Raw genomic sequence first — 22251 nt, 5'->3', positions numbered from 1 at the left:
ACTACCCGGGACAGCACTACCCAGGACACCCCTACCCGGGAAGACGAAATACCGGACAGTGACTCAGAGTGGATGGGTGGAGACGAACCCCCACCCCAAAGTGCCATGGAGTCAGAGTGGGACGAAGAGCACGACACAACGCCACTGCTGTCACCAACACCCTCCACCATCGCAGAAACACTCACCATGGTTGGGCACTTTAGTGATGAGGCGTCTGGTACACTCACAGGTGCGCACAACACAGCCGTCCCGGTACAGCAGGTGGAGGTAGGAGCAGCAGAGGGACCGGGCGGTCGGAGGGCAGCCCAGGCCAAGCGAACATCTGCCACCCAGATGGATCCCGGGTTCCTGCAGTTACCACACCCACACATAGATCCAATGCAACCACCGACCCGGAGACGAGCGAAGAGGGTGACGGGTGGCTTGCGGCGGCTGCGGTCGCAGGTGGAGGAGTCCACCCGCGTCCAGGAGCTGGGAGTGGTCCCGGTCATGCGTGCCACCCAGGCTGACACCGCACGGGTGGCGTCCGCGGTGGAGGCAATGGGTGCGACGGTGTCAGACATGGGGAACGGTTTGCGAGGCCTGGGGCCATCCGTGCAGGCGGCGTCTGTGGCCCAGGAAATGGCTGCCCTCTCACAGGAGGCCATGAGCCAGTGCCAGCGCCAGATGGCAGAGGCGCTCAACGCCATAGCCCAGTCTCAGCAGGCCATGGCCCAGTCTCAGCAGGCCATAGCCCAGTCTCTGCAGGCCATGGCCCAGTCTCTGCAGGCTATGGCCCAGTCTCAGCAGGCCATGGCCCAGTCTCAGCAGGCCATCGCTGAGGGCATCGGCGCCAGTGGCCATGTGCGAGCCGGCGTCGCACTGTCACAGACAGGGTTTGACAACACCCTGGGCTCCATGGCTGCAAACCTGCAGACCCCTGTCGATACCAGCACGGGCCTCCAGGACTGGCAGCGCCAGATGTCGGGGGGGCGTCGGATGGCCAGTCCGTTCGCATCCCCGACCCATGTAGAGGCCTGGGGGCCATCGGGCACCCCGAGGGAGGAGGAGGTGGTGTGGTCCGTCCCGGTTCCCTCTGTAGGGGAGGTCCCGGTACACCGCGACACCTCGGACTCCCCCCCTTCCGTCCCAGGTGCATCGGGTGGGCAATGGGCAGGACAGGCTGGCAGCTCGCCATCCCAGTCGCCCGGGCCGCAGCCTGGCCCATCTAGGCCAGGACGCCCCAGAAAACGGCCGCCAAAGGGATCCAGTGTCAGAGGGCAGGAATCACAGGAGTCCACCTCCAGTTCTGCTGTACCGTCTGGGGAACCATGTAGACGTAGTCAAAGGGCCCGTAAGGCCAAACAATTAGACACTGAGTAAGTTGGCATGGGTGCAGGGCACAGATGAGTTTTAGGGGCTAGGGCACGTGCATGAACTCCTTTGGTTATTAAAGTCAATGTTACACCTACCGAAGCTGCCTTTGTGCTCTGTCCAAAGTGTGCGGGCGTGTCATGTACGTTGAGCGCAAGTGTGTGTGTGAGGGGTGGTCTTACCTCAGCCCCAGGTGAGTCTGCCCCCTTCCCCCTGGGCCGCCATCAACATCCCCCGGGCAGAGGACGGGACCGTGCGCTGCAGTGTCACAGCCGCATGCAGGGATGGTCCGGGTGGATGGTGGTACTGTGGCCATGGGTCAGACATAGTCCAACGATGTAGAGCCAGGAGCTCATCGCAGGGCGGGTTGTCATCATCCTCCATGGCCTGCGATAGACACGCGTCCACCCGCAACTGGGTGAGCCCGGCCCGTTGTGCCGCCGGTGGATCGGCAATGGGGGGGGGGTGGTGGTGTGCATGCGGGTGGGGTGTGTGGGGTTGGGGAGGGGGGTGAGGGTGCTGGGTGGGTGGATGGGTGGGGGGTGTGGGTGGTCGGCTGTTGCCATGGTGTGCGGTCTGTGGCCATACTACCCGATTCCCACGCCCATCTAGTCAGTGAAGCGGGCGGCTATCAGTCTGTCCCGTGCCCGCTGGGCCAGCCGGTAACGGTGGACAGCCACCCGCCTGTGTCTACCCCGTCTGCCCTGACCATTGCCCCCATCCCCCTCATCTGGGGAGGACTGTGCCTCTTCCTGCTGCTCCTCCACTCCGCCCTCCTCTGCCTGCGGCACCTCGCCCCTCTGCTGGGCTATGTTGTGCAGGACGCAGCACACCACAATGATGCGGCCGACCCTATCTGACCGATACTGGAGGGCGCCCCCAGAGAGGTCCAGGCACCTGAAACGCATCTTCAGCACGCCAAAGCACCTCTCTATCACTCCCCTTGTCGCTACATGGGCATCATTGTAGCGGTTCTCTGCCTCATTGCGTGGCCTCCGTATAGGCGTCATCAGCCACGATCGCAATGGGTAGCCCCTGTCGCCCAGCAACCAGCCCCTCAGCCGGGGATGGCGTCCCTCGTACATACTGGGGATGGATGACCGCGACAACACGAATGAGTCGTGTACACTGCCTGGGTGACGGGAGCAGACGTGCAGGATCATCATGCGGTGGTCGCAGTCCACCTGTACGTTCATCGAATAGGTCCCCTTCCTATTAGTGAACACGGCCCTGTTATCTGCAGGTGGCCGCACGGCGACGTGCATCCCATCGATCGCGCCCTGGACCATGGGGAACCCGGCCATGGCAGAGAAGCCCACGGCCCGGGCATCTTGGCTGGCCCGGTCCACGGGAAGCGGATGTAGCGGTGCGCCATAGCATAAAGGGCATCTGTCACTGCCCGGATGCACCGGTGCACCGATGTCTGCGATATGCCGGACAGGTCCCCAATCGGTGCCTGGAATTACCCCGTTGCATAAAGGTTCAGGGCCACCGTAACCTTGACGGACACGGGGAGAGGGTGTCCCCCGCCAGTGCCACGCGGTGACAGGTGTGCCAGCAGGTGGCAGATGTGTGCCACGGTTTCCCGGCTCATCCGGAGTCTCCTCCTGCATTCCCGGTCCGTAAGGTCCTGGTATGACTGGCGGGGCCGGTACACACGGGGCACCCTCGGGTGCCTCCGTTGCCGTGGGGCCGCGACGTCCTCCTCCCCCTCCTCGTCCTGTCGGTCAGGTGTCCCTCCAGCCTGGGCGGCTGCCGCCTGCCCCTCTGTGGCAGCCTGCGCCGCCTCTCTGGCACGCTCCTCCTCCTCCTCCTCATCCAGGGCAACATAGACATGAGCGGCTGCCACCACGGCGGCCAACATCGCTGGATGATCTGAAAACATGACGGCCTGGTGGGGGGGAGGGGAACGACGACATGTCATCATTGCCCATATCCCCTCCTCCCCCCAGCCAGGTGGCATGGACCGCATGGGTCCAACTGTTGGAGGCTGGCACCTGGCCAGGTGGACCAACTCATTTGCCGTCCCATCACCCTCCTCGGCACGGACCCCCTCCCCAACCTCCACCCCAGCACGGACCCCCCCCCCCAACCTCCACCCCGGCACGGACCCCCTCCAACCCCCAACCTCCACCCCAGCACGGACCCCCCCCCCAACCTCCACCCCGGCACGGACCCCCTCCAACCCCCAACCTCCACCCCAGCACGGACCCCCCCCCCCAACCTCCACCCCGGCACGGACCCCCTCCAACCCCCAACCTCCACCCCAGCACGGACCCCCTCCCCAACCTCCACCCCAGCACAGACCCCCTCCCCAACCTCCACCCCAGCACGGACCCCCTCCCCAACCTCCACCCCAGCACTGACCCCCCCCAACCTCCACCCCGGCACGGAACCCCTCCAACCCCCAACCTCCACCCCAGCACGGACCCCCCCCCCCAACCTCCACCCCGGCACGGATCCCCTCCAACCCCCAACCTCCACCCCAGCACGGACCCCCTCCAACCCCCAACCTCCACCCCAGCACGGACCCCCCCCCCAACATCCACCCCGGCACGGACCCCCTCCAACCCCCAACCTCCACCCCAGCACGGACCCCCTCCCCAACCTCCACCCCAGCACGGACCCCCTCCCCAACCTCCACCCCAGCACGGACCCCCTCCCCAACGTCCACCCCAGCACTGACCCCCCCCAACCTCCACCCCGGCACGGACCCCCTCCAACCCCCAACCTCCACCCCAGCACGGACCCCCCCCCCCCCCCAACCTCCACCCCGGCACGGACCCCCTCCAACCCCAAACCTCCACCCCGGCACGGACCCCCTCCAACCCCCACCCCAGCACGGACCCCCTCCCCAACCTCCACCCCAGCACGGACCCCCTCCAACCTCCACCCCAGCACGGACCCCCCCCCCAACCTCCACCCCGGCACGGACCCCCTCCCGGCACTCCCCCGGAGCCCAGCCTACTCTAACCCCCCCCCCCCCCCCCCGCCGCACACACACACACACACAAGCCGAGACACACCTCTCCTCACGCAATCAGTCTGCGGCCACGCCATTTCCTGCCCAGAGCCAACCCCCCAGGCCGTCACTCACCTCCTCGCTGGCCGGCGTGAGCCTGGAGCACCGGGTCACGCCGATGAAAAGGAGGTTTGATTCACGTCGACGTGAACGGTCATCACGTCGACGGGACTTCGGCCCATCCGGAAGGGAGAATATCGGCAGGCCGAAAATCGGCTGCCTTGCGCAGACCCGTGACATTCTCCGCGGCAGCGGCGCCATTAACGCCCCGCCGACATTTCTCCCTTCGGAGACTTCGGCGGGGGCGGGGGCGGGATTCACGGCGGCCAACGGCCATTCTCCGACCCGGCGGGGGGTCGGAGAATGACGCCCAGTATTCCCCACACCATGTAGCCAGTTGCAATTACAATTAACTTTTGTGCAGAAATGCACGGTCCCCAATATAATAAATCTGACACAGAAGTAGATAATGCTGGAAATATTCAATAGGAAAGGCAGCATCTTTGGAGAGAAGCCAATTTTTTTTTTAAATTTTAGAAGACCCAATTAATTTTCTTTCCAATGAAGGGGCAATTTAGCGTGGCCAATCCACTTAACCTGTACATCTTTGGGTTGTGGGGGTGAAACCCACGCAGACATGGGGAGAATGTGCAAACGCCACACGGACAGTGACCCGGGGCCGGTATTCGAACCTGGGTCCTCAGTGCCGTAGTCCCAGCGCTAACCACATGCCGCCCCTGAAAGAAACCAAGTTAACATTTTAGATCAAGATAAGCTTTCATCAGAACTGCAGAAAGATGAAAATGTGACAGCTTTTAAACCAATGGAAGGGGAAGGGGACAGGAAGTAAAAAAGGAAGCTCTGTGATAGGGTGGAAGGCAGGAGAATTTAAATAACAAAACAATAGCCAAAGAAAGTGGTAATGGGTAAAATAAAGACACAAAGGTTGTGTCCAAATGAGGTGTGAACGGCTATCCAGAAACTATCAGAATGCAAGATGGAGGGAAAGAAAGGAACAAGACGAGAAAAATCCATCAAAACAAAAAGATAACACAAGACAATATGATGGCAGAGATTTTGACCTAAAGCTGTTAAACTCAATGTTGCGTCTAGAAGACTGTGGAGTGCTGAGTCAAAAGATAAGGGGCTGGATTCTCCGCCCCGCCACGCCACTTTTCAGCCTCAACCTGCCGGCGGGATGCTCCGTTACGCTGGCCGGTCAATGGGGTTTCCCATTGTCGGGCAGCCTCACGCTGTCGGGAAACCCCCGGGCGCCGGCAAAACGGAGACTCCCGCCCAAGGTTTTCCTCAAGCTTCCATTAAGCTTAATTGGCAGGCCAAAGATAGAAAGTTCAGCGCGGGAGCAAGGTGGAGAATTAGGGTGACAAGCAACTGGAAGCTCAAGGTCATGCTTACACACTGAATGGAGGTGTTTTGCAAAGTCATCACCCAACAATGTCTCCCCAATGTGGAGACGACCACATCATGAACAGCAAATGCAGTATACTAAACTGGAAGTACAAGTAAATCGCTGTTTCACTTGGAAGGTGTGTTTGAAGCCTCAGACAGTGAAAGAAGAAATGAAAAGACAGGTATTGCATTTCCTCTGCTTGCACGGCAAGGTGCCAAAGGGAAAGAAGGGAATGGTAGGGGTGACTGAGGAGTGGACCACATTGTCGTGGATGGAATGGTCCATTTAGAATGCTGAAAGGGGAGGGCAGGGAAATATGTGTTTGGTACCTTTGTTTTGGTACCTTTCTGTCTTTTGATTGCTACAGTGATCCACTGAAGTTCAGGGAATAGCACTTCATCTTTCAACTGAGCACTTTTGCATTATTGAGTTCAACAATTTGAGATCATAGCCTCTGCCCCCGTTTTAAATTTTTTTTATTTCTCTCCCTCATTTCTTTCTAACTTATTCTGCATTTAGAAGGCTGGTTTCCTGCCGCTCACACCTCCTTCCAAGATCTTTCATTTCTTTACATGTCGCTTTTGGCTTTGCACCATGAAACGGTTTGTCATTTAGGCCAGAGTTTCCCAGCCCTTCCAGCGGTAGGGCCAACGAGCCATTGAAATCTCCGTTCATAGTGGTGGGACTGGAAGATCCTGCTGCATGAAGTGCTGGAAAATTCCGGTCTTAATCTCTCCTGACCTCCAGCCAGTCACAGACTGTTTCTCATCTCCGCCTGCCCTTTCACTTGCTCAAAACCCATTACATTTTTAACCTTCCCCATTTCTTATGAAAGGTCACAGACCTGAAATATTAACGCTGCTCCTCTCCATAGATACTGCTCTATCTGCTGAATATCTGCAGCATTTTCTACTTTTTAAATCTGTATTAGTGTCCTGACAGGGTAGATGTGGAGAGGATGTTCCCTCTTTTGTGAGAATCTGGATCTAGGGGTTACTGTTTAAAAATAAAGAGTTGCTCATTTAAGACAGAGCTGAGGAGAATTGTTTTCTCTCAGAGGGTTGTGAGTCTCTGGAATTCTCTTCCTCAAGAGGCAGTGGATGCAGAGCCTTTGAATATTTTTAAGGCGGAGCGGGATAGATTCTCGAATAATAAGTGGGTGTAAAGTTATCGGGGGTAGGCAGAATGTGGGTTGAGGTTATAATCAGATCAACCATGACCTCTTAATTGGCGGAGCAGGCCCGAAGGGCTGAGTTCCCTACTCCTAAATTCATATGTATGTATATCTGTATATATATTAACATAACACTAAAAAGTGTTATTTATCAGAGTTATTTATGCTCCTTTGTGTTCCTCCCAGCCTTTGCCCTTAATCACACACTAGCTTTCCTTGTCCTAATATTTGCTGACATCATTAATGGCTTCCTCTTCTTCAAAACCGTAGCGATGTGCCAACCAGGAAAGACCACCCTTAATCCCCGCAGTCGCTCATTTTCCAAATCCTTTTGTCCCTCATTAATGTCTTCAATTCAATTCAGCCACCCACCCGATCTTCCTCGACAATGTCTACTCTGTGGCATTTTCTTCACTTTATTTCACACCTGCTGTTTGAATGTAATCAACATGCATCAGTAAGGGGTTCCCATCCTTCTCATGGTCATCTTGAGCAGGAAAGCAATGGATATGCTCCCAATCCATTTTACCTGCTCCCAGCCAGGTAGAATTAAAGTCAGACCCTGATTTGAAATTAATTCAGATCATTTATGTAGATTAGAAATCATGATATCCCTGCATCAAGCTCTGAGATACTGCCCTCAGTACATCCTCCTTCCTAAATAACTCCTTTAATATTGTTGGATTCAGCATTTATAGAGGGAAGTCCTTTAAAACATTAGCTAAAAAAGATTCCTGAAAATGACTAAATTTGTATAAATAATATGAGTAAGTTAGAACTATGATTATAATTCTAAACACTGTCCATGGCTGTATCAAATGTTACAAATAATGAACTATAAGTTCTGACATTATCTGATATTAAGGTACATTCAACAAGATTGAAACAGTATCCTAGCTGAGACCAGACGTGACATAGGGGCCGGGATTCTCCGAGCCTCTGCGCCGAAATCGGGCTCGAAGCGGGGGCGGAGAATGGGGCCTCAGACCCACGATCGGGTCAGACGCCGGGACGCGAATCTCCAGCGACCGGAGAATCGGAGTCAGTTGCGCTCGCACAGTCGACACGGCGCCGTTCGGGGGCCATTAAAAGACCCGCGGCCGTCAGTGCAGGCCTCGGAAGGTAGCTGGAGCAGCGCGGAGCACTCTGGCGCTGACGTCAACACATTTTTGGAGAACTCCGGCCAGGAAGTTTGAATCTGGCACAGAAGTCAGGAGACACTTCGAGAGACACGGAGAAAGCATTTTCCAGTTAATTTTGTGTGAATGTATCAAAATGTAGTTTTTGCCCTTCACTTGTTACTTCTTCATTCTCAGGGTTCAATCTGAATTTCTACAGCTTTGATTTTAATTGATGTGAAATTTATAGAAAGTCTTTTGGAGATCAAAATACACACCCGTAATTCTCTCTCAGCACTCTGGGATCATTTTAATCCCCCCACAATATCACACCACCCTTTACCTCTGCCAGTGTATATCCTTTTGGTCCTCCAAATCACACTTCCTTAACCTGTCTCTCTCTCTCTCTCTCCCAGGCAGAGCCTACAGTTGTGTTTAAAAAAATAATAATTCTTGGGGAATGGGCGTTGCTATCAAAGATGTCATTGCCAATTCCGAACTACCATGAGAAGATGGTCATGGACCTTCATGATTTGCTGCTGTCTGCTTTACAACTGCTCGCCGGAACTCCCCCCTTAGGCTCAACCTCATTATTCCTCTACCATAAAACAAAGATTTTACGCCATGGTTAAAAAGTCATTTCTCCTTTTTTCTGTTGTTGCTTAATGTCCACTTTCCACTGTGAAGCACCACTGGACTCATCTATATTTCTGAAAAGATTATTGTGTAATGAAATACATTTAAAAACAAATCAACGTTCTGATAGATTTAAAAGTCATTTCATTTCCCATTACAAAATTATTTTTAACTTTTAGTGCAGGTTAATGATAAAGAACTGGATAACTACAGGAACGCTTTTGGAATCGCTTGCGTTTCTTTGATACATGTTGGATGTTCTCAGCCTCATTACTTTTACATTGGTACATGACAGATATATAATCATGTGCAAAGCCATGTCAATCTTAATCCTATAATTCTGAGACCAGAAATACCACAAATTATATTTATATAGCACCATCAACCATAATAAAATATCTCAAATATTTCATGGAATGATAAAAGCAAAATTGGACACCAAGATGGTCAAAGAGGTAGGCTATAAGGAACATCTGGAAGGGGGAAAAAGAGGCAGAGAGGCAAATGGGGAAAAAGAGGCAGAGAGGCAAATAGGAAGGAATTCCAGAGGTTACAACCTAGGCAGCCGATGGCATGGCCAACAGAGGTGGAGCAACTAAAACCAGGGATCCTCCAGAGGCCAGAATTGGATGGTAGCATTTCCTCACAGAAACTGAAAGATGTGCAGTTCATAACTGATAAACATGAAATGGAGGGCATTGCACTGAGTATTCTGGATTACACCAACCTTCTAAACTTTCCCGTTCATCAGAATTCCAAGCTTGGGACTTTGTCTGCTCACGCAGAAAGGCAAGAATTGAATAGGCAAGACGCTTTAGCTCTGACATGTTACCACCTTGAAAATATTAAAAGGAACATTAACTTAAGTATTAGCAACCTTTCAGAATTATATAAAAATTAAAAATTATCAAATGTATGAGAAATTAAGCCTGTAAAATGATTCACGTTATCAAAAATGTGCAGATATTGGCCGCTCATAATTTCAATCAGTAATTTATTGACTCTCTCATAGACTCTGCATCTTAAACTCCGGTCCACTGGACATGAAAATCTCTCTTGAATAAATAGCCTAAATCTGGGGTTCACATCAAGTTATATTGGTAAGAATTTCATATGGCAAAGAGATGAAAAAAACGTTTCTTATTCTTCCTGCTTTGATGTTTCTGTAGATAATATCTTGCTGGTATTTCAGCTGTGAGATCAACCATCTTTGCCTATACATGTACCTCCGCTTTCCAATAAAACTTCAGCAAAATTTCTACTGTGTTGAATCTGCCCCACTGACAATGGTGGAGAATTGCACATATGCAAGACTCACAACTTAAGTTTATTTTTAAGATAGGGAAGTGACATCAAATGGGGGAAAAAGTGCAGCTTGATTGCCAAGCTCTGTCCTCTCTATGACATAATGGCAGAGATTGAGAAAAAAAATCTATATACTATGCCTTTGTGCATCCATCAAATCTTAAATTTGGCTTCTTTCTCCTTCCATATCATTTATCTCTTGGTACAAAGCTGACTAACGTATACAAATATAATTATTGTACACCAACTACTTGCTGATAAAATCTTCATCTTAATTATAGTCACAAGTAGGCTTACATTAACCCTGCAATAATAGGTGAACATTCAGATAGCCCCTTGAACCTTTCATAAGTTCAGCAGTTGTTGATGCAAATGTGTTGGTATACTGAATCTAGTATTCGACAAATGTCTCTTTTGTATTATAAGATAGATAAATACAGTCACCATAGTCCCAGGTGACCATAAACTGCTTTTCCCTTTGAGGCGGGGAGCTGGCTGGTGATGGCTTAACCTGAGGATCACCACACCTCAGGCGAGGGGCAAGGTTGAGAAGGTGGAGCCTGCATGAATGACCTTAGCCAGTATGGGAATTGAACCCATGCTGTTGGCCTCCCTCTACATTATGAACCAACTGTCCAGCCTACTGAGCGAAACCAGCCCCATAAAATAGAGAATAATATCATTGTATTGAAAATCTCAGAGCAAAGAGCTTTCCTGTTCTAAAATAAGTCATATTTGTAACCTGAAGCTAAAACATTTAAATAGTCCAATTATTTTTTAAATCTAGCATCACAAAAGAACAAGAAGCAGGAGTAGATAATTTGGCTCCTCGAGCCTGCTCCATTCAAATAGATCATGGGTGAACTTCTACCTCAACACCATCTTTCCGCACTATCCCCATTTCCTTTGATGTCATTGGGATCCAGAAATCTATTGATCTCTGCTTTGAACATACTCAGTGCCTTAGCCTCCACAGCCCTCTGGGGTTGAGAATTCCAAAGTTTCAATGCCTTCTGACTGAAGAAATTCCTCATCTCAGTTCCAAATGGCTTCTTTTATATTCTGAGACAGTGTCTCCTGGTTCTCGACCACCACCTCAGCCCCCCCCCCACCCCAAAACTGGGGGAAACATCCTTCCTGAATCTACCCTGTCGAGGCTTGTAAGAATTTTCTGCACTTCAATAAATGCTCCCTCTTTGTTCTTCAGGTTAACCAAGTACAAAGCACGAGGTGAGAATTATTCATATCGTCCTGTTTATTCGCATTGTTGCATCTGTGCTTTTCTCTACAACAAATTAATCAAAAATTATCAAGTAAATTGTCTTTGTTAACACTGAGGTGTGAACCAGTAATAGAAATAATCTAAAACTGGGTACAGGGTGCTTCCCAAAATAATGTCATTGCAGTTTATAAGAAACATGTTTGATACAACAAATATGAGAACAGAATAAAAAGCCTCCAAGTATTAAAGAGGCAGATCCTGTAAACAACAGGTCCAGCTCATTTACAACATGGGCGCGATTCTCCAGCCTCATTGTGCTCTTGCACGAGCGAAACAAGGCCAGTGGATAGCAGAAGAGGCCGAAAATGAGGTCCGTGCCAGGCGCCAAGCAATTTACGATGTAACCGGACCGCTCCCGTAGGTGAAATCGGGATCTCGCCTTAACATAGAACAGTACAGCACAGTACAGGCCCTTTGGCCAACGATGTTGTGCCAACCATTTATCCTGATCTAAGATCAACCTAACCTACACCCCTTCAATTTACTGCTGTCCATGTGCCTGTCTAAGAGTCGCTTAAATGTCCCTAATTACTCAGACTCCACCACCTCCGCTGGCAGTGCATTCCACGCACCCATCACTCTGTGTAAAGAAGCTACCTCTGACATCTCCCCGAAACCTTCCTCCAATCACCTTAAAATTATGTCTCCTCGTGACAGCCATTTCCACCCTGGGGAAAAGTCTCTGGCTATCCACTCTATCCATGCCTCTCATCACCTTGTACACCTCTATCAAGTCACCTCTCTTCCTTCTTCGCTCCAGTGAGAAAAGCCCTAGCTCCCTCAGCCTTTCTTCATAAGACATGCCCTCCAGTCCAGGCAGCATCCTAGTAAGTCTCCTCTGCACCCTCCCCAAAGTATCCACATCCTTCCGATAATGAGGCGACCAAACCTGGACACAATATTCCAAGTGTGGTCTAACTAGGGTTTTATAAAGCTGCAGCAAAACCTTGCGGCTCTTAAACTCAATCCCCCTGTTAATGAAAGCCAACACACCATAAGCCTTCTTAACAACCCTATCAACCAGGGTGGCAACTTTGAGGGATCTTTGTACGTGGACCCCAAGATCCCTCTGTTCCTCCACACTTCCAAAGTTCCTGGGCTGGATTCTCCACCCCGCCGCACCATATTTCTGCCCCGACCCGCCGGCGGGATTCTCCGTTACGCCGGCCGGTCAATGGGGTTTCTCATTAGGGGTAGCCCCATGCTGTCGGGAAACCCCCAGGTGCCGGCAAAACGGAGAAACACGCCGGTGGATAATCCCACCCCCTGCCTTTAACCCTGTATTCGGCATTCAAATTCGATCCCTCTGTTCCTCCACACTTCCAAAGTTCCTGGGCTGGATTCTCCACCCCGCCGCACCATATTTCTGCCCCGACCCGCCGGCGGGATTCTCCGTTACGCCGGCCGGTCAATGGGGTTTCTCATTAGGGGTAGCCCCATGCTGTCGGGAAACCCCCAGGTGCCGGCAAAACGGAGAAACACGCCGGTGGATAATCCCACCCCCTGCCTTTAACCCTGTATTCGGCATTCAAATTCGACCTTCCAAAATGAATCACTTCACATTTATCCAGGTTGAACTCCAACTGCCACTTCTCAGCCCAGCTCTGCCTCCTGTCAATGTCCTGTTATAACCTGCAACAACCCTCAACACTATCTACAACTCCATCAACCTGCGTGTCATCGGCAAACTTACTAACCCACCCATCCACTTCCTCATCCAAGTCATTTATAAAAACCACAAAGAGTAGAGGTCCCAGAACAGATCCCTGCGGGACACCACTGGTCACCGATCTCCAGGCAGAATACTTTCCATCTACTACCACGCGCTGTCTTCTTTCGGCCAACCAATTCTGTATGCAGACAGCCAGATTTCCCTGTATCCCATGCCCCCTGACTTTCTGAATGAACCTACCATGGGGAACCTTATCAAATGCCTTACTGAAATTCATATACACCACATCCACTGCCGACCTTCATCAATGTGTCTCGTCACATCCTCAAAGAATTGAATGAGGTTTGTGAGGCATGACCTTCCCCTCACAAAGCTGACTATCTTTAATCAAACTATGTTTTTCTAAATAATCATAAATCCTATCTCTCATATCCTTTCCAGTATTTTGCTCACCACAGATGTAAGACTCACTGGTCTGTAATTCCCAGGGATCTCCCTATTCCTTTTCTTGAACAGGGGAACAACATTTGCCTTCCTCCAATCATCTGGTACTACTCCAGTGGAGAGTGAGGACGCAAAGATCATCGCCAACGGCGCAGCAACCTCCTCCCTCACGTCCCGGAGTAACCTTGGGTATATCCCGTCTGGCCCAGGGGCCTTATCGATCCTGATGCTTTTCAAAATTTCCAGCACATCCTCCTTATTAATATCAACCTGTTCGAGCTTATTTACCTGGTTCACGTTCTCACGAGCAACAAGGTCCCTCTCTCTCGTGAATACTGAAGCAAAATATTCATTTAGAGCCTCCCCTACCTCCTCAGACTCTAGGCACAAGTTCCCTCCAATATCCCTGATCGGCCCTACTCTCAGTCTGATCATCCTCTTATTTCTCACATAAATGTAGAATGCCTTGGGGTTTTCCCTGCTCCTTCCCGCCAGGGCTTTTTCACGCCTCCTTCCAGCTCTTCTAAGGGGGCCATCTGGGGGTGCCCTACATTAACAGAAAGGGGTTCCCTTCCCTGAACATACAGCTCGTGTGCGACCACCACATGGCGATGTGTGCACACTTCCCGGGAGTGTCCACGACAGCTGCATTCTGGGGCAGTCGGACATCCCCGGCCTCTTCAAGGACCACCCCAGGATGAGCGGCTGGCTCTTGGTGGATACCCGCTGATGACCTGGCTAATGACGTCAGTATGGAGGCCGGAGACCGAAGCAGAGACCCAGTAAAACGAGGCCCTTGCTGCCATTCAGACTGTGACTGAGCAGTGCATTGGACTCCTCAAGATGCGGTTCCGATGCCTCAACCGCTCCGGTGGTGCACTCCAGTACTCTCGCCCCCTTCCCCCACGCCATCTTTCTCTTTCTCTCTCCCCTCCCTTCCCTTGGCATCTCTCTCTCTCTACCCACTTGGCATCTCTCTCTTCCCCCCCCCCCCCCACCCCCACCTCGGCATCTCTCTCTCCCCCCCATGCCATCTTTCTCCACCCCCCCCCCCCCCACACCCGACATTTCTCTCCCCCCCGGCATCTCTCTCTGCCCCCCCCCTTGTCACCGCTCTCTCCCCCGACATTTCCTCCCCGCCCCCAACATCTCTCTCTCTCCTCGCCATCTCTCTCTCTCGCCCCGGCATATCGCTCTTCCCGGTATCTCTCTCCCTCCCCGGCAACTCTCTCTCTCTCCCCCCCCCCCCCCCCCACCACCCCCCACCCCTCTCTCCCGGCTATCTCTCCATCCCTGCTAAATCACCCTCTCTCCAGGATCTCTCTCTCCGCAGGATCCCTTTATCTTCCGTGGATCCCACCATCTTTCTGCGGATCCCACTCTCTCCTGTGAATCTATGTCTCTCTTTCCAGGATCCCTACCTCTGGTATCTCTCCCCGGTATCTCTGTCACTCCCCGAGATCTCCCTCTCTCTCCCCAGGATCTCCCTTTCTCTCCCCGGGATCTCCCTCTCTCTCCCCGGGATCTCCCTCTCTCTCCCCGGGATCTCCCTCTCTCTCCCTGGGATCTCCCTCTCTCTCCCCAGGATCTCCCTCTCTCTCCCTGGGATCTCCCTCTCTCTCCCTGGGATCTCCCTCTCTCTCCCCGGGATCTCCCTCTCTCTCCCTGGGATCTCCCTCTCTCTCCCCGGGATCTCCCTCTCTCTCCCTGGGATCTCCCTCTCTCTCCCCAGGATCTCCCTCTCTCTCCCTGGGATCTCCCTCTCTCTCCCCGGGATCTCCCTCTCTCTTCCTGGGATCTCCCTCTCTCTCCCCACGATCTCCCTCTCTCTCCCCGGGATCTCCCTCTCTCTCCCTGGGATCTCCCTCTCTCTCCCCACAATCTCCCTCTCTCTCCCCGGGATCTCCCTCTCTCTCCCTGGGATCTCCCTTTCTCTCCCCGGGATCTCCCTCTCTCTCCCCAGGATCACCCTCTCTCTCCCTGGGATCTCCCCCTCTCTCTCCCCAGGATTTCCCGCTCTCTCCCTGGGATCTCCCCCTCTCTCTCCCCAGGATTTCCCGCTCTCTCCCTGGGATCTCCCTCTCTCTCTCCCCAGGATTTCCCGCTCTCTCCCTGGAATCTCCCTCTCTCTCCCCAGGATCTCCCTCTCTCTCCCTGGGACCTCCCTTTCTCTCCCTGGGATCTCCCTCTCTCTCCCTGGGATCTCCCTCCCTCTCACCAGGATCTCCCTCTCTCCCCCCGGGATCTCCCTCTCTCTCCCTGGGTTCTCCCTCTCTCTCACCGGGATCTCCCTCTCTCTCCCAGGATCTCCCTCTCTCTCCCTGGGATCTCTCTATCCCGTGATCTCTCTCTGGAATATCTCACTCCCTGAGATCTCTTCCTCTCCGAGGACATCTCTCTCTGCCCCAGGGATCTTCACCCCACTGTCCCACTGCCGGGATCTTGCTCTTTCTCCCCGAATCACTCCCTCGCCTCCTGTGATCTCTCCCCCCCGCAAATGATCTCTTCCTCCCCAGAGTCTCTTTTTCCCCAGTATTTCTCTTTCTCCTCAAGACATTTCTCCCTCTCTAGGATCTCTCACTTTCCGGTATCTCTCTCCCCTTGATCACCTCTTTCCATAAGATCCGAAGACATAGGAGCAGAATTAGGCCATTCGGCCCATCGAGTCTGCTCCGCCATTCAATCATGGCTGATATTTTTCTCATCCCCATTCTCCTGCCTTCCATTACTCCTGATCCCCTTATTAACCAAGAACCGATCTATCTCTGTCTTAAAGACCTCAGCGATTAAGCCTCCACGGCCTTCTGCAGCAAAGAGTTCCACAGATTCACCACCCTCTGGCGAAACAAATTCCACCTCATCTCCGTTTTAAAGGATCGTCCCTTCAATCTGAGGCTGTGCCCTCGGGTTCTAGGTTTTCCTACTCGTGGAAACATTGTCTCCATGTATCTTTAAATCTTTGGGAGATCAATAAATCTTTGGGAGATATCCCAAACCCGAGCACCAGGTAGGCAATGCAACCTTCGCGATTCACGATCCTGGTCAAAGAGATGTGTCAATGCTTCTAACTATTCTATCCCCAATTACAACTGCATTTCTTTTCTCTCCCCCCACTTGAATGGCTCCCTGTAGCACGAGGTGTGGTCAGTTTGCTCATCCTCCCTGCAGTCCCCGTTCCCGTCTACACAGGGAGCAAGAATCTCAAACCTGTTGGACAAGGACAAGGGCTGAGGCTCCTGCAACCCTACCTCCTGGATCCCATCTACCTGCCTCACTCGCAGCCATACCCTCCTATCCCTGACCACTGGCTGAAGTTAAGTTAGTTATTCTAAGGGATGTGACTGCCTCCTGGAATACAGTGTCCAAGTACATCTCCCCTCCCTGTTTTTTTTTTTGCAGCATCCGTAGCTCAGAATTCCAGCTCATCAACTCTGAGCCTGAGTTCCTCAACCAGCCAACGCCTACTACTCTCCCTGGGATCTCTCTCTCTCTGAGATCTCTCTCCCCGAAATATCCCACATCTTGGGATCTGCCACTCTGGGATCTCTCCACCAAGCACGCTCTCCCCTGGATCACTCCCCATGATCTCTCTCCCTCGATATCTCTCTTGCCCTGGCACCCCTCTGTCTCCTTGATTTCTCTCCCTCTCCCCCATGATCACTCTTTCCCCGGAATCTCTCTCCCTCTCTGGGTTTCCACACCCTGGGATCTTCCTCTACCCGCTATCTATCTTTCCCCAAAAACTCCCGCCCTAACTGGGATCTTTCTCAGAAATCTCTCTCTGGGATCTCTCACACCCCGGAACCTCTTTCTCACACCCTGCCACCCCATATCTCCCTGGATGCCTCTCCCCTGAATATCTCTCTCCCTGGGATCCCTCCCTCTTCCTGTGACCTCCCTCACTGTGAGCTCTCTCTCTCCTCAGGGATGTTTCTCTCTCCTGAGGGACGTCTCGCCTCCCCGGGATTGCTCGTTCTCTCCCTCTTGAGATCTCTCGCCCTCTGGGACCTCTCTCCCTGAAATAAGCCCACTCTCTGAGTCCTCTCTCTCTTGGTTCTCACTCTCCCTGGATCATGCTCTCACTTGGATTGCTCCCTGGGATCTCTCTCTCCCCTAGATCTCTATCTGGATTTTTCTCTTTGTTCATGATCAGAATCTCTATCTCACTCCCTGGTATCCCTCGCTCTATGGGTTTTCTCTCCCCCATGACCTCTTCCTGTCCCCCGGGATGGCTCTCTCTCTCTATCCAGGATCTCTCTCTCACACCCTGACATCCCTCTCTCCCTGGGATCTTTCTCCCCCGGATTTCTCTCACAGGGATCTCTCTTCCCCCAAAATAACCCTCTCCCCATGAAATGAAATGATGATCTCCCTCTCTGGTATCTCTATCTCTCCAGAGGGCGTTCCCCCTGGTTCGCATCTCTCTCTGTGTGATCTCCGTGATGTCTGCCTCCCAGGCATCCCGCTCTCTTCAGGGTCCCTCTTTCCCATGAACGCTTTGCCCCCAGGATCTCTTTCTCCTAGGATCTCCATCTCCCTAGCATTTCTCCCTTTCTGCGATCTCTGGCATCTCCCTGTCACTCCCTGGGATTCCTGTCTCCCTGGGATCCTTCTCCCCAAAAGTATCCCACTCCCTGTGATCTCCCTCTCTGGAATCTCTCCCTCCCTGGATCACACTCCCACTGGATCGCTCCCCAAGATCTTTGTTCAGGATCTCTCTGTCTCTCCATTATCTCTCTCTCTCTCATTCTCTGGCATCCCTCTCTCTCCAGAATCTCTCTCTCTCTCCCATGACCTCTCCCCAGAATTTGTCTCTCTCTCGATCTATCTCTTCCAGGGATTTCTCTCTGGGATCTATCTATGCTAGGATCAAGCTCTCCTCTGGATCACCCTGGGATGTCTCTCTCTCCCTCACTTCCCGGCATTCCTCTTTCTCCAGAATCTCTCTCTCCCCATGACCTCTGCCCTCACTCCCCACTCCATGTGATTTCTCTCCAGGATCTCTCTCTCTTCCCCACCCCCCTCCCTGGATCCTTCTCTCTCTTTCCGGCATCTCTTGCTCCTGGGCATTGCTTTCTCCCCAGAATCTCTGGGATCAATCTATCTCACTCTGTGGCATCCCTCTCTCCCCGGCATTTCTCTCTTCCCTGGATCACGCTCCCCCTGGTTCGCTCCCTAGGACCTTCGCTCTCCCATGATCTTTCCCACTCTGCCACTGAGATTTCTCTCCCTCAGGATCTCTCACCTCAGAATCTCTCTCTCCCTAGGATCTCTCTCACTCCCTGGCATCCCTCCCACTCCCCGTGATCTCTCTCCCCCGGGATCTCTCTCTCCCCTGGACCTCTCCCTCACTAGCTGGCATCCCTCTCTGCGATCCCTCTCTAGGATCCCTCTCTCCCAGGAATCCGCACCACCACCAGGATCGCTCTCCCTCCCCAGGATCTCTCTCACCCCGGGTCTCTTTCCTGCAGGATTTCTCGCTTCCTCTGCATCCCCACCCAGGATCTCTCTCTCTGGGTATCGATCCCACTTTCTGTCTTCCCTCTCTGCGATCTCTTTCTGGGATCTCACTCTCCCCAGAATTTCTTCCTCTGCTTGGGATCTCTCGAACAAGCCCCCCCCCCCCCCCCCATCTCTCACCTTCTTGGAACATCTCTCTCCCTCCCTCAGGTCTCCCTTCCCCAGGATCTCTCCCCCCCCCCCCCCCCCCCCGGATCTTCTCCCCTCCCCCGGGATCTCCCCCCTCCCCTCCGGTTCTCTCGCCCGGGGTCTCGGTACCTGCCGCCGTTACTGGTCCTCTTCACTCGCTCTCTCTCTCTCTGCGCTCGAGCTGCCCGACACAAAGTTCCAGCGCCAGGCGGCGGCGCAGGCGCACTGCCACAGCGGGCGGAGCTGGCACTGTGTCCACCGCCGGCGGCAGCAGCAGCTGCGGGGGCTGGGCAGCGGTGGGCTCTCTATCTGGAAAGTCAATGTTGGCTGACCAATTTGGAAATAAACCCAGCCATGGATGGAGTGTGGTTCCTGCAGCCAAAGGGCAAATTAACCTCCGGGGCCAGTGACCAATAAGGCAAAGGATTTACTGCAGGTTTGCATCGTTGGAAATAGCAACTGCAGACCTGTTGTAACCACGATCCAGAGAAAGATGATAATGGGCAGATCTATTGTACGTGCAATGATCCAGAGAAGGATGAGAATGGTTTCTGTAAAGGCATTCGTAGCAGAGCGTTGCACAGTATATTGCAGTTTATTTGGAAAACTACAGTATAGCTGAGGTAATACAAATAATTGATGAGCATAAATGCTAACTAGACAAAACAATGGGGGGGGGGGGGGGGGTTGCAGGAATTAGACACACTAGACAGGCAAACCAATGAACATAGGCGAGTAGGCCATCTGGCCCTTTGAGCCAGCTCCACCATTCAATATGATCATGACTGATCTGGTTGTGGTCTTGAGTCCATTTTCTTGTTTGCCGCCTCCAGCAACCATTGATTCCCTGGCCTGCCCCCTTCTCCCCTTGTCTATCAAAAATCTGCCTTACTGAACCGTGAATAAATTCAAAGATTCAGCCTCCACCGATTTCTGGGAAAGAAAATTCTCCATACGGATGACCCTTTGAAAGAAAAAACATCTCTCAGTCTTTAAAGGGATACCCCAAATTCCTTAACACTATTTGCCAATGACTTTTCGTGACCCCTTCTAGCCCTCCTGACTCCTTGCTTAAGTTCCTTCCTACTTTCCTTATATTCCACACAGGCTTCGTCTGTTCCCAGCCTTTTAGCCCTGACAAATGCCTCCTTTTTCTTTTTGACGAGGCCTACAATATCTCTCGTTATCCAAGGTTCCTGAAAATTGCCGTATTTATCCTTCTTCCTCACAGGAACATGCCGGTTCTGAATTCCTTTCAACTGACACTTGAAAGCCTCCCACATGTCAGATGTTGATTTACCCTCAAACATCCGCCCCAATCTAGGTTCTTCAGTTCCCACCTAATATTGTTATAATTAGCCTTCCCCCAATTTAGCACATTCACCCTAGGACCATTCTTATCCTTGTCCACCAGCACTTTAAAATGTACTGAATTGTGGTCACTGTTCCCGAAATGTTCCCCTACTGAAACTTCTACCACCTGGCTGGGCTCATTCCCCAATTCCAGGTCCAGTACAGCCCCTTCCCTAGTTGGACTATCTACATATTGTTTTAAGAAGCCCTGCTGGATGCTCCTTACAAACTCTGCCCCATCTAAGCCCCTGGCACTAAGTTGTCCCAGTCAATATTGGGGAAGTTAAAGTCTCCCATCACAACAACCCTGTTGCTTTTACTCCTTTCCAATAAGATAAGATCACATCTCATTCTTCTAAACTTTCACTGAGGACAGGCCCAAGCTATTCAAGATTTCTTTATAGGTAATAGAGTCATAGATGTTTACAGCATGGAAACAGTCCCTTTGGCCCAGTTTGTCTATGCCGCCCAGTTTCTATCTAACCTAGTCCCACTTGCCCGCATTTGGCCAGATCCCTCCATACCAACTCTGCCTATGTAACTGTCTAACTGCTTTTTAAAAGACAAAATCGTACCCGCCTCTACTACTGCCTCTGGCAGCCTGTTCCAGGTGTTCACCACCCTCTGCATGAAGAAATTTCCCCTCTGGTCTCCTTTTTATCTCTCCCCTCTCACATTAAACCAAGCCCTCTAGTTCGAGACGCCTCTACCTTTAAAAAGATGTCGACTATCTACCTTATCTATGTTCTTCATTATTTTATAGACCTCTATAAGATTAACTCTAAGTCTCCTATGCTCCAGGGAAAAATGTCCCAGCCTATCCAGCCTCTCCTTATAACTCAGACCATTGTTCTGGTAGCATCCTCGTGAATCTCTTCTGCACTCTTTCTAGTTTAAGAAATCCTTCTTATAATAGGGTGACCAGAACTGAACGCAGTATTCCATCTGTGGTCTTACCAATGTCTTGTACAACTTCAACAAGACGTCCCAACTCCTACGTTCAATATTCTGACCGATAAAACCTAGCATGCTGAATGCCTTCTTCACCACCCTGTCCACCTGTGACTCCACCTTCAAGGAGCTATGAACCTGTACTCCTCGGTCTCTTTGTTCTGTACCAAAATACATCACCTCAGATTTATCCAAATTAAATTGCATCTGCCATTCATCGGCTCACTGGCCCAATTGGTCAAGAACCTGTTGCAATCTTATATAACCTTCTTCACTGACAACTATGCCACCAATCTTGGTGTCATCTGCAATCTTAGGGGCTAGTTTAGCGCAGTGGGCTAAACAGCTGGCTTGTGATGCAGAACAAGGCAGCAGCATGGGTTCAATTCTGATACTGGCCTCCCCGAAGAGGCACAGGAATGTGGCGACTTGGGGCTTTTCACAGTAACTTAATTGAAGCCTACTTGTGACAATAAGCGATTATTATTATTACCATGCCTTCTAAATTCTCATCCAAATTATTAATATAAATAACAAATAATAGTGAACCCAGCACCGATCCCTGAGGCACACCGCTGGTATCAGGCCTCCAGTTTGAAAAACAACCCTTTGTAACTACCCTTTGGCTTCAGTCACCAAGCCAATTTTGTATTCAATTGGCTACCTTGCCCTGGATTCCGGGAGATTTAACCTACCATGCGGTACCTTGTCAAAGTCCATGGAGACAACGTCGACCACCCTGCCCTCATCTACCTTCTTGGTTACCCCTTGAAAAAACTCAATCAAATTCGTGAGACATGACTTTCCCCTTACAACCATGCTGACTTTCCCCAATTAGCCCTTGCCTGTCTAAATTCCTGTAGTTTATATCCCTCAGAATA

General features: G+C 51.8%; 1 protein-coding gene across 5 annotated transcripts in view; it reads right to left on the bottom strand.

Moving 5' to 3' along the window:
• Positions 1 to 19288, bottom strand: part of LOC140408958 (small glutamine-rich tetratricopeptide repeat-containing protein beta-like) — a 73900-nt gene extending 54612 nt beyond the window's left edge. For all 5 annotated transcript variants that reach the window (XR_011940249.1, XR_011940248.1, XM_072496913.1 and 2 more), the window contains exons 1-2: positions 19196 to 19288; positions 9442 to 9549 (exon numbers count right to left, since the gene is read on the bottom strand). Coding sequence is in view for 3 of the 5 variants with exons in the window: in XM_072496913.1 (XP_072353014.1) it covers positions 9442 to 9541 (100 nt within the window). In the remaining 2 variants the exon portion in view is untranslated. The remainder of the gene's footprint in view (positions 1 to 9441; positions 9550 to 19195) is intronic.
• Positions 19289 to 22251: the final 2963 nt, after the last annotated feature.

The sequence above is a fragment of the Scyliorhinus torazame genome, chromosome 3 (assembly GCF_047496885.1).
Source record: "Scyliorhinus torazame isolate Kashiwa2021f chromosome 3, sScyTor2.1, whole genome shotgun sequence".
NCBI classification, from domain to species: Eukaryota; Metazoa; Chordata; class Chondrichthyes; order Carcharhiniformes; family Scyliorhinidae; genus Scyliorhinus; species Scyliorhinus torazame.
This window is presented reverse-complemented; position numbering and strand designations above follow the sequence as displayed.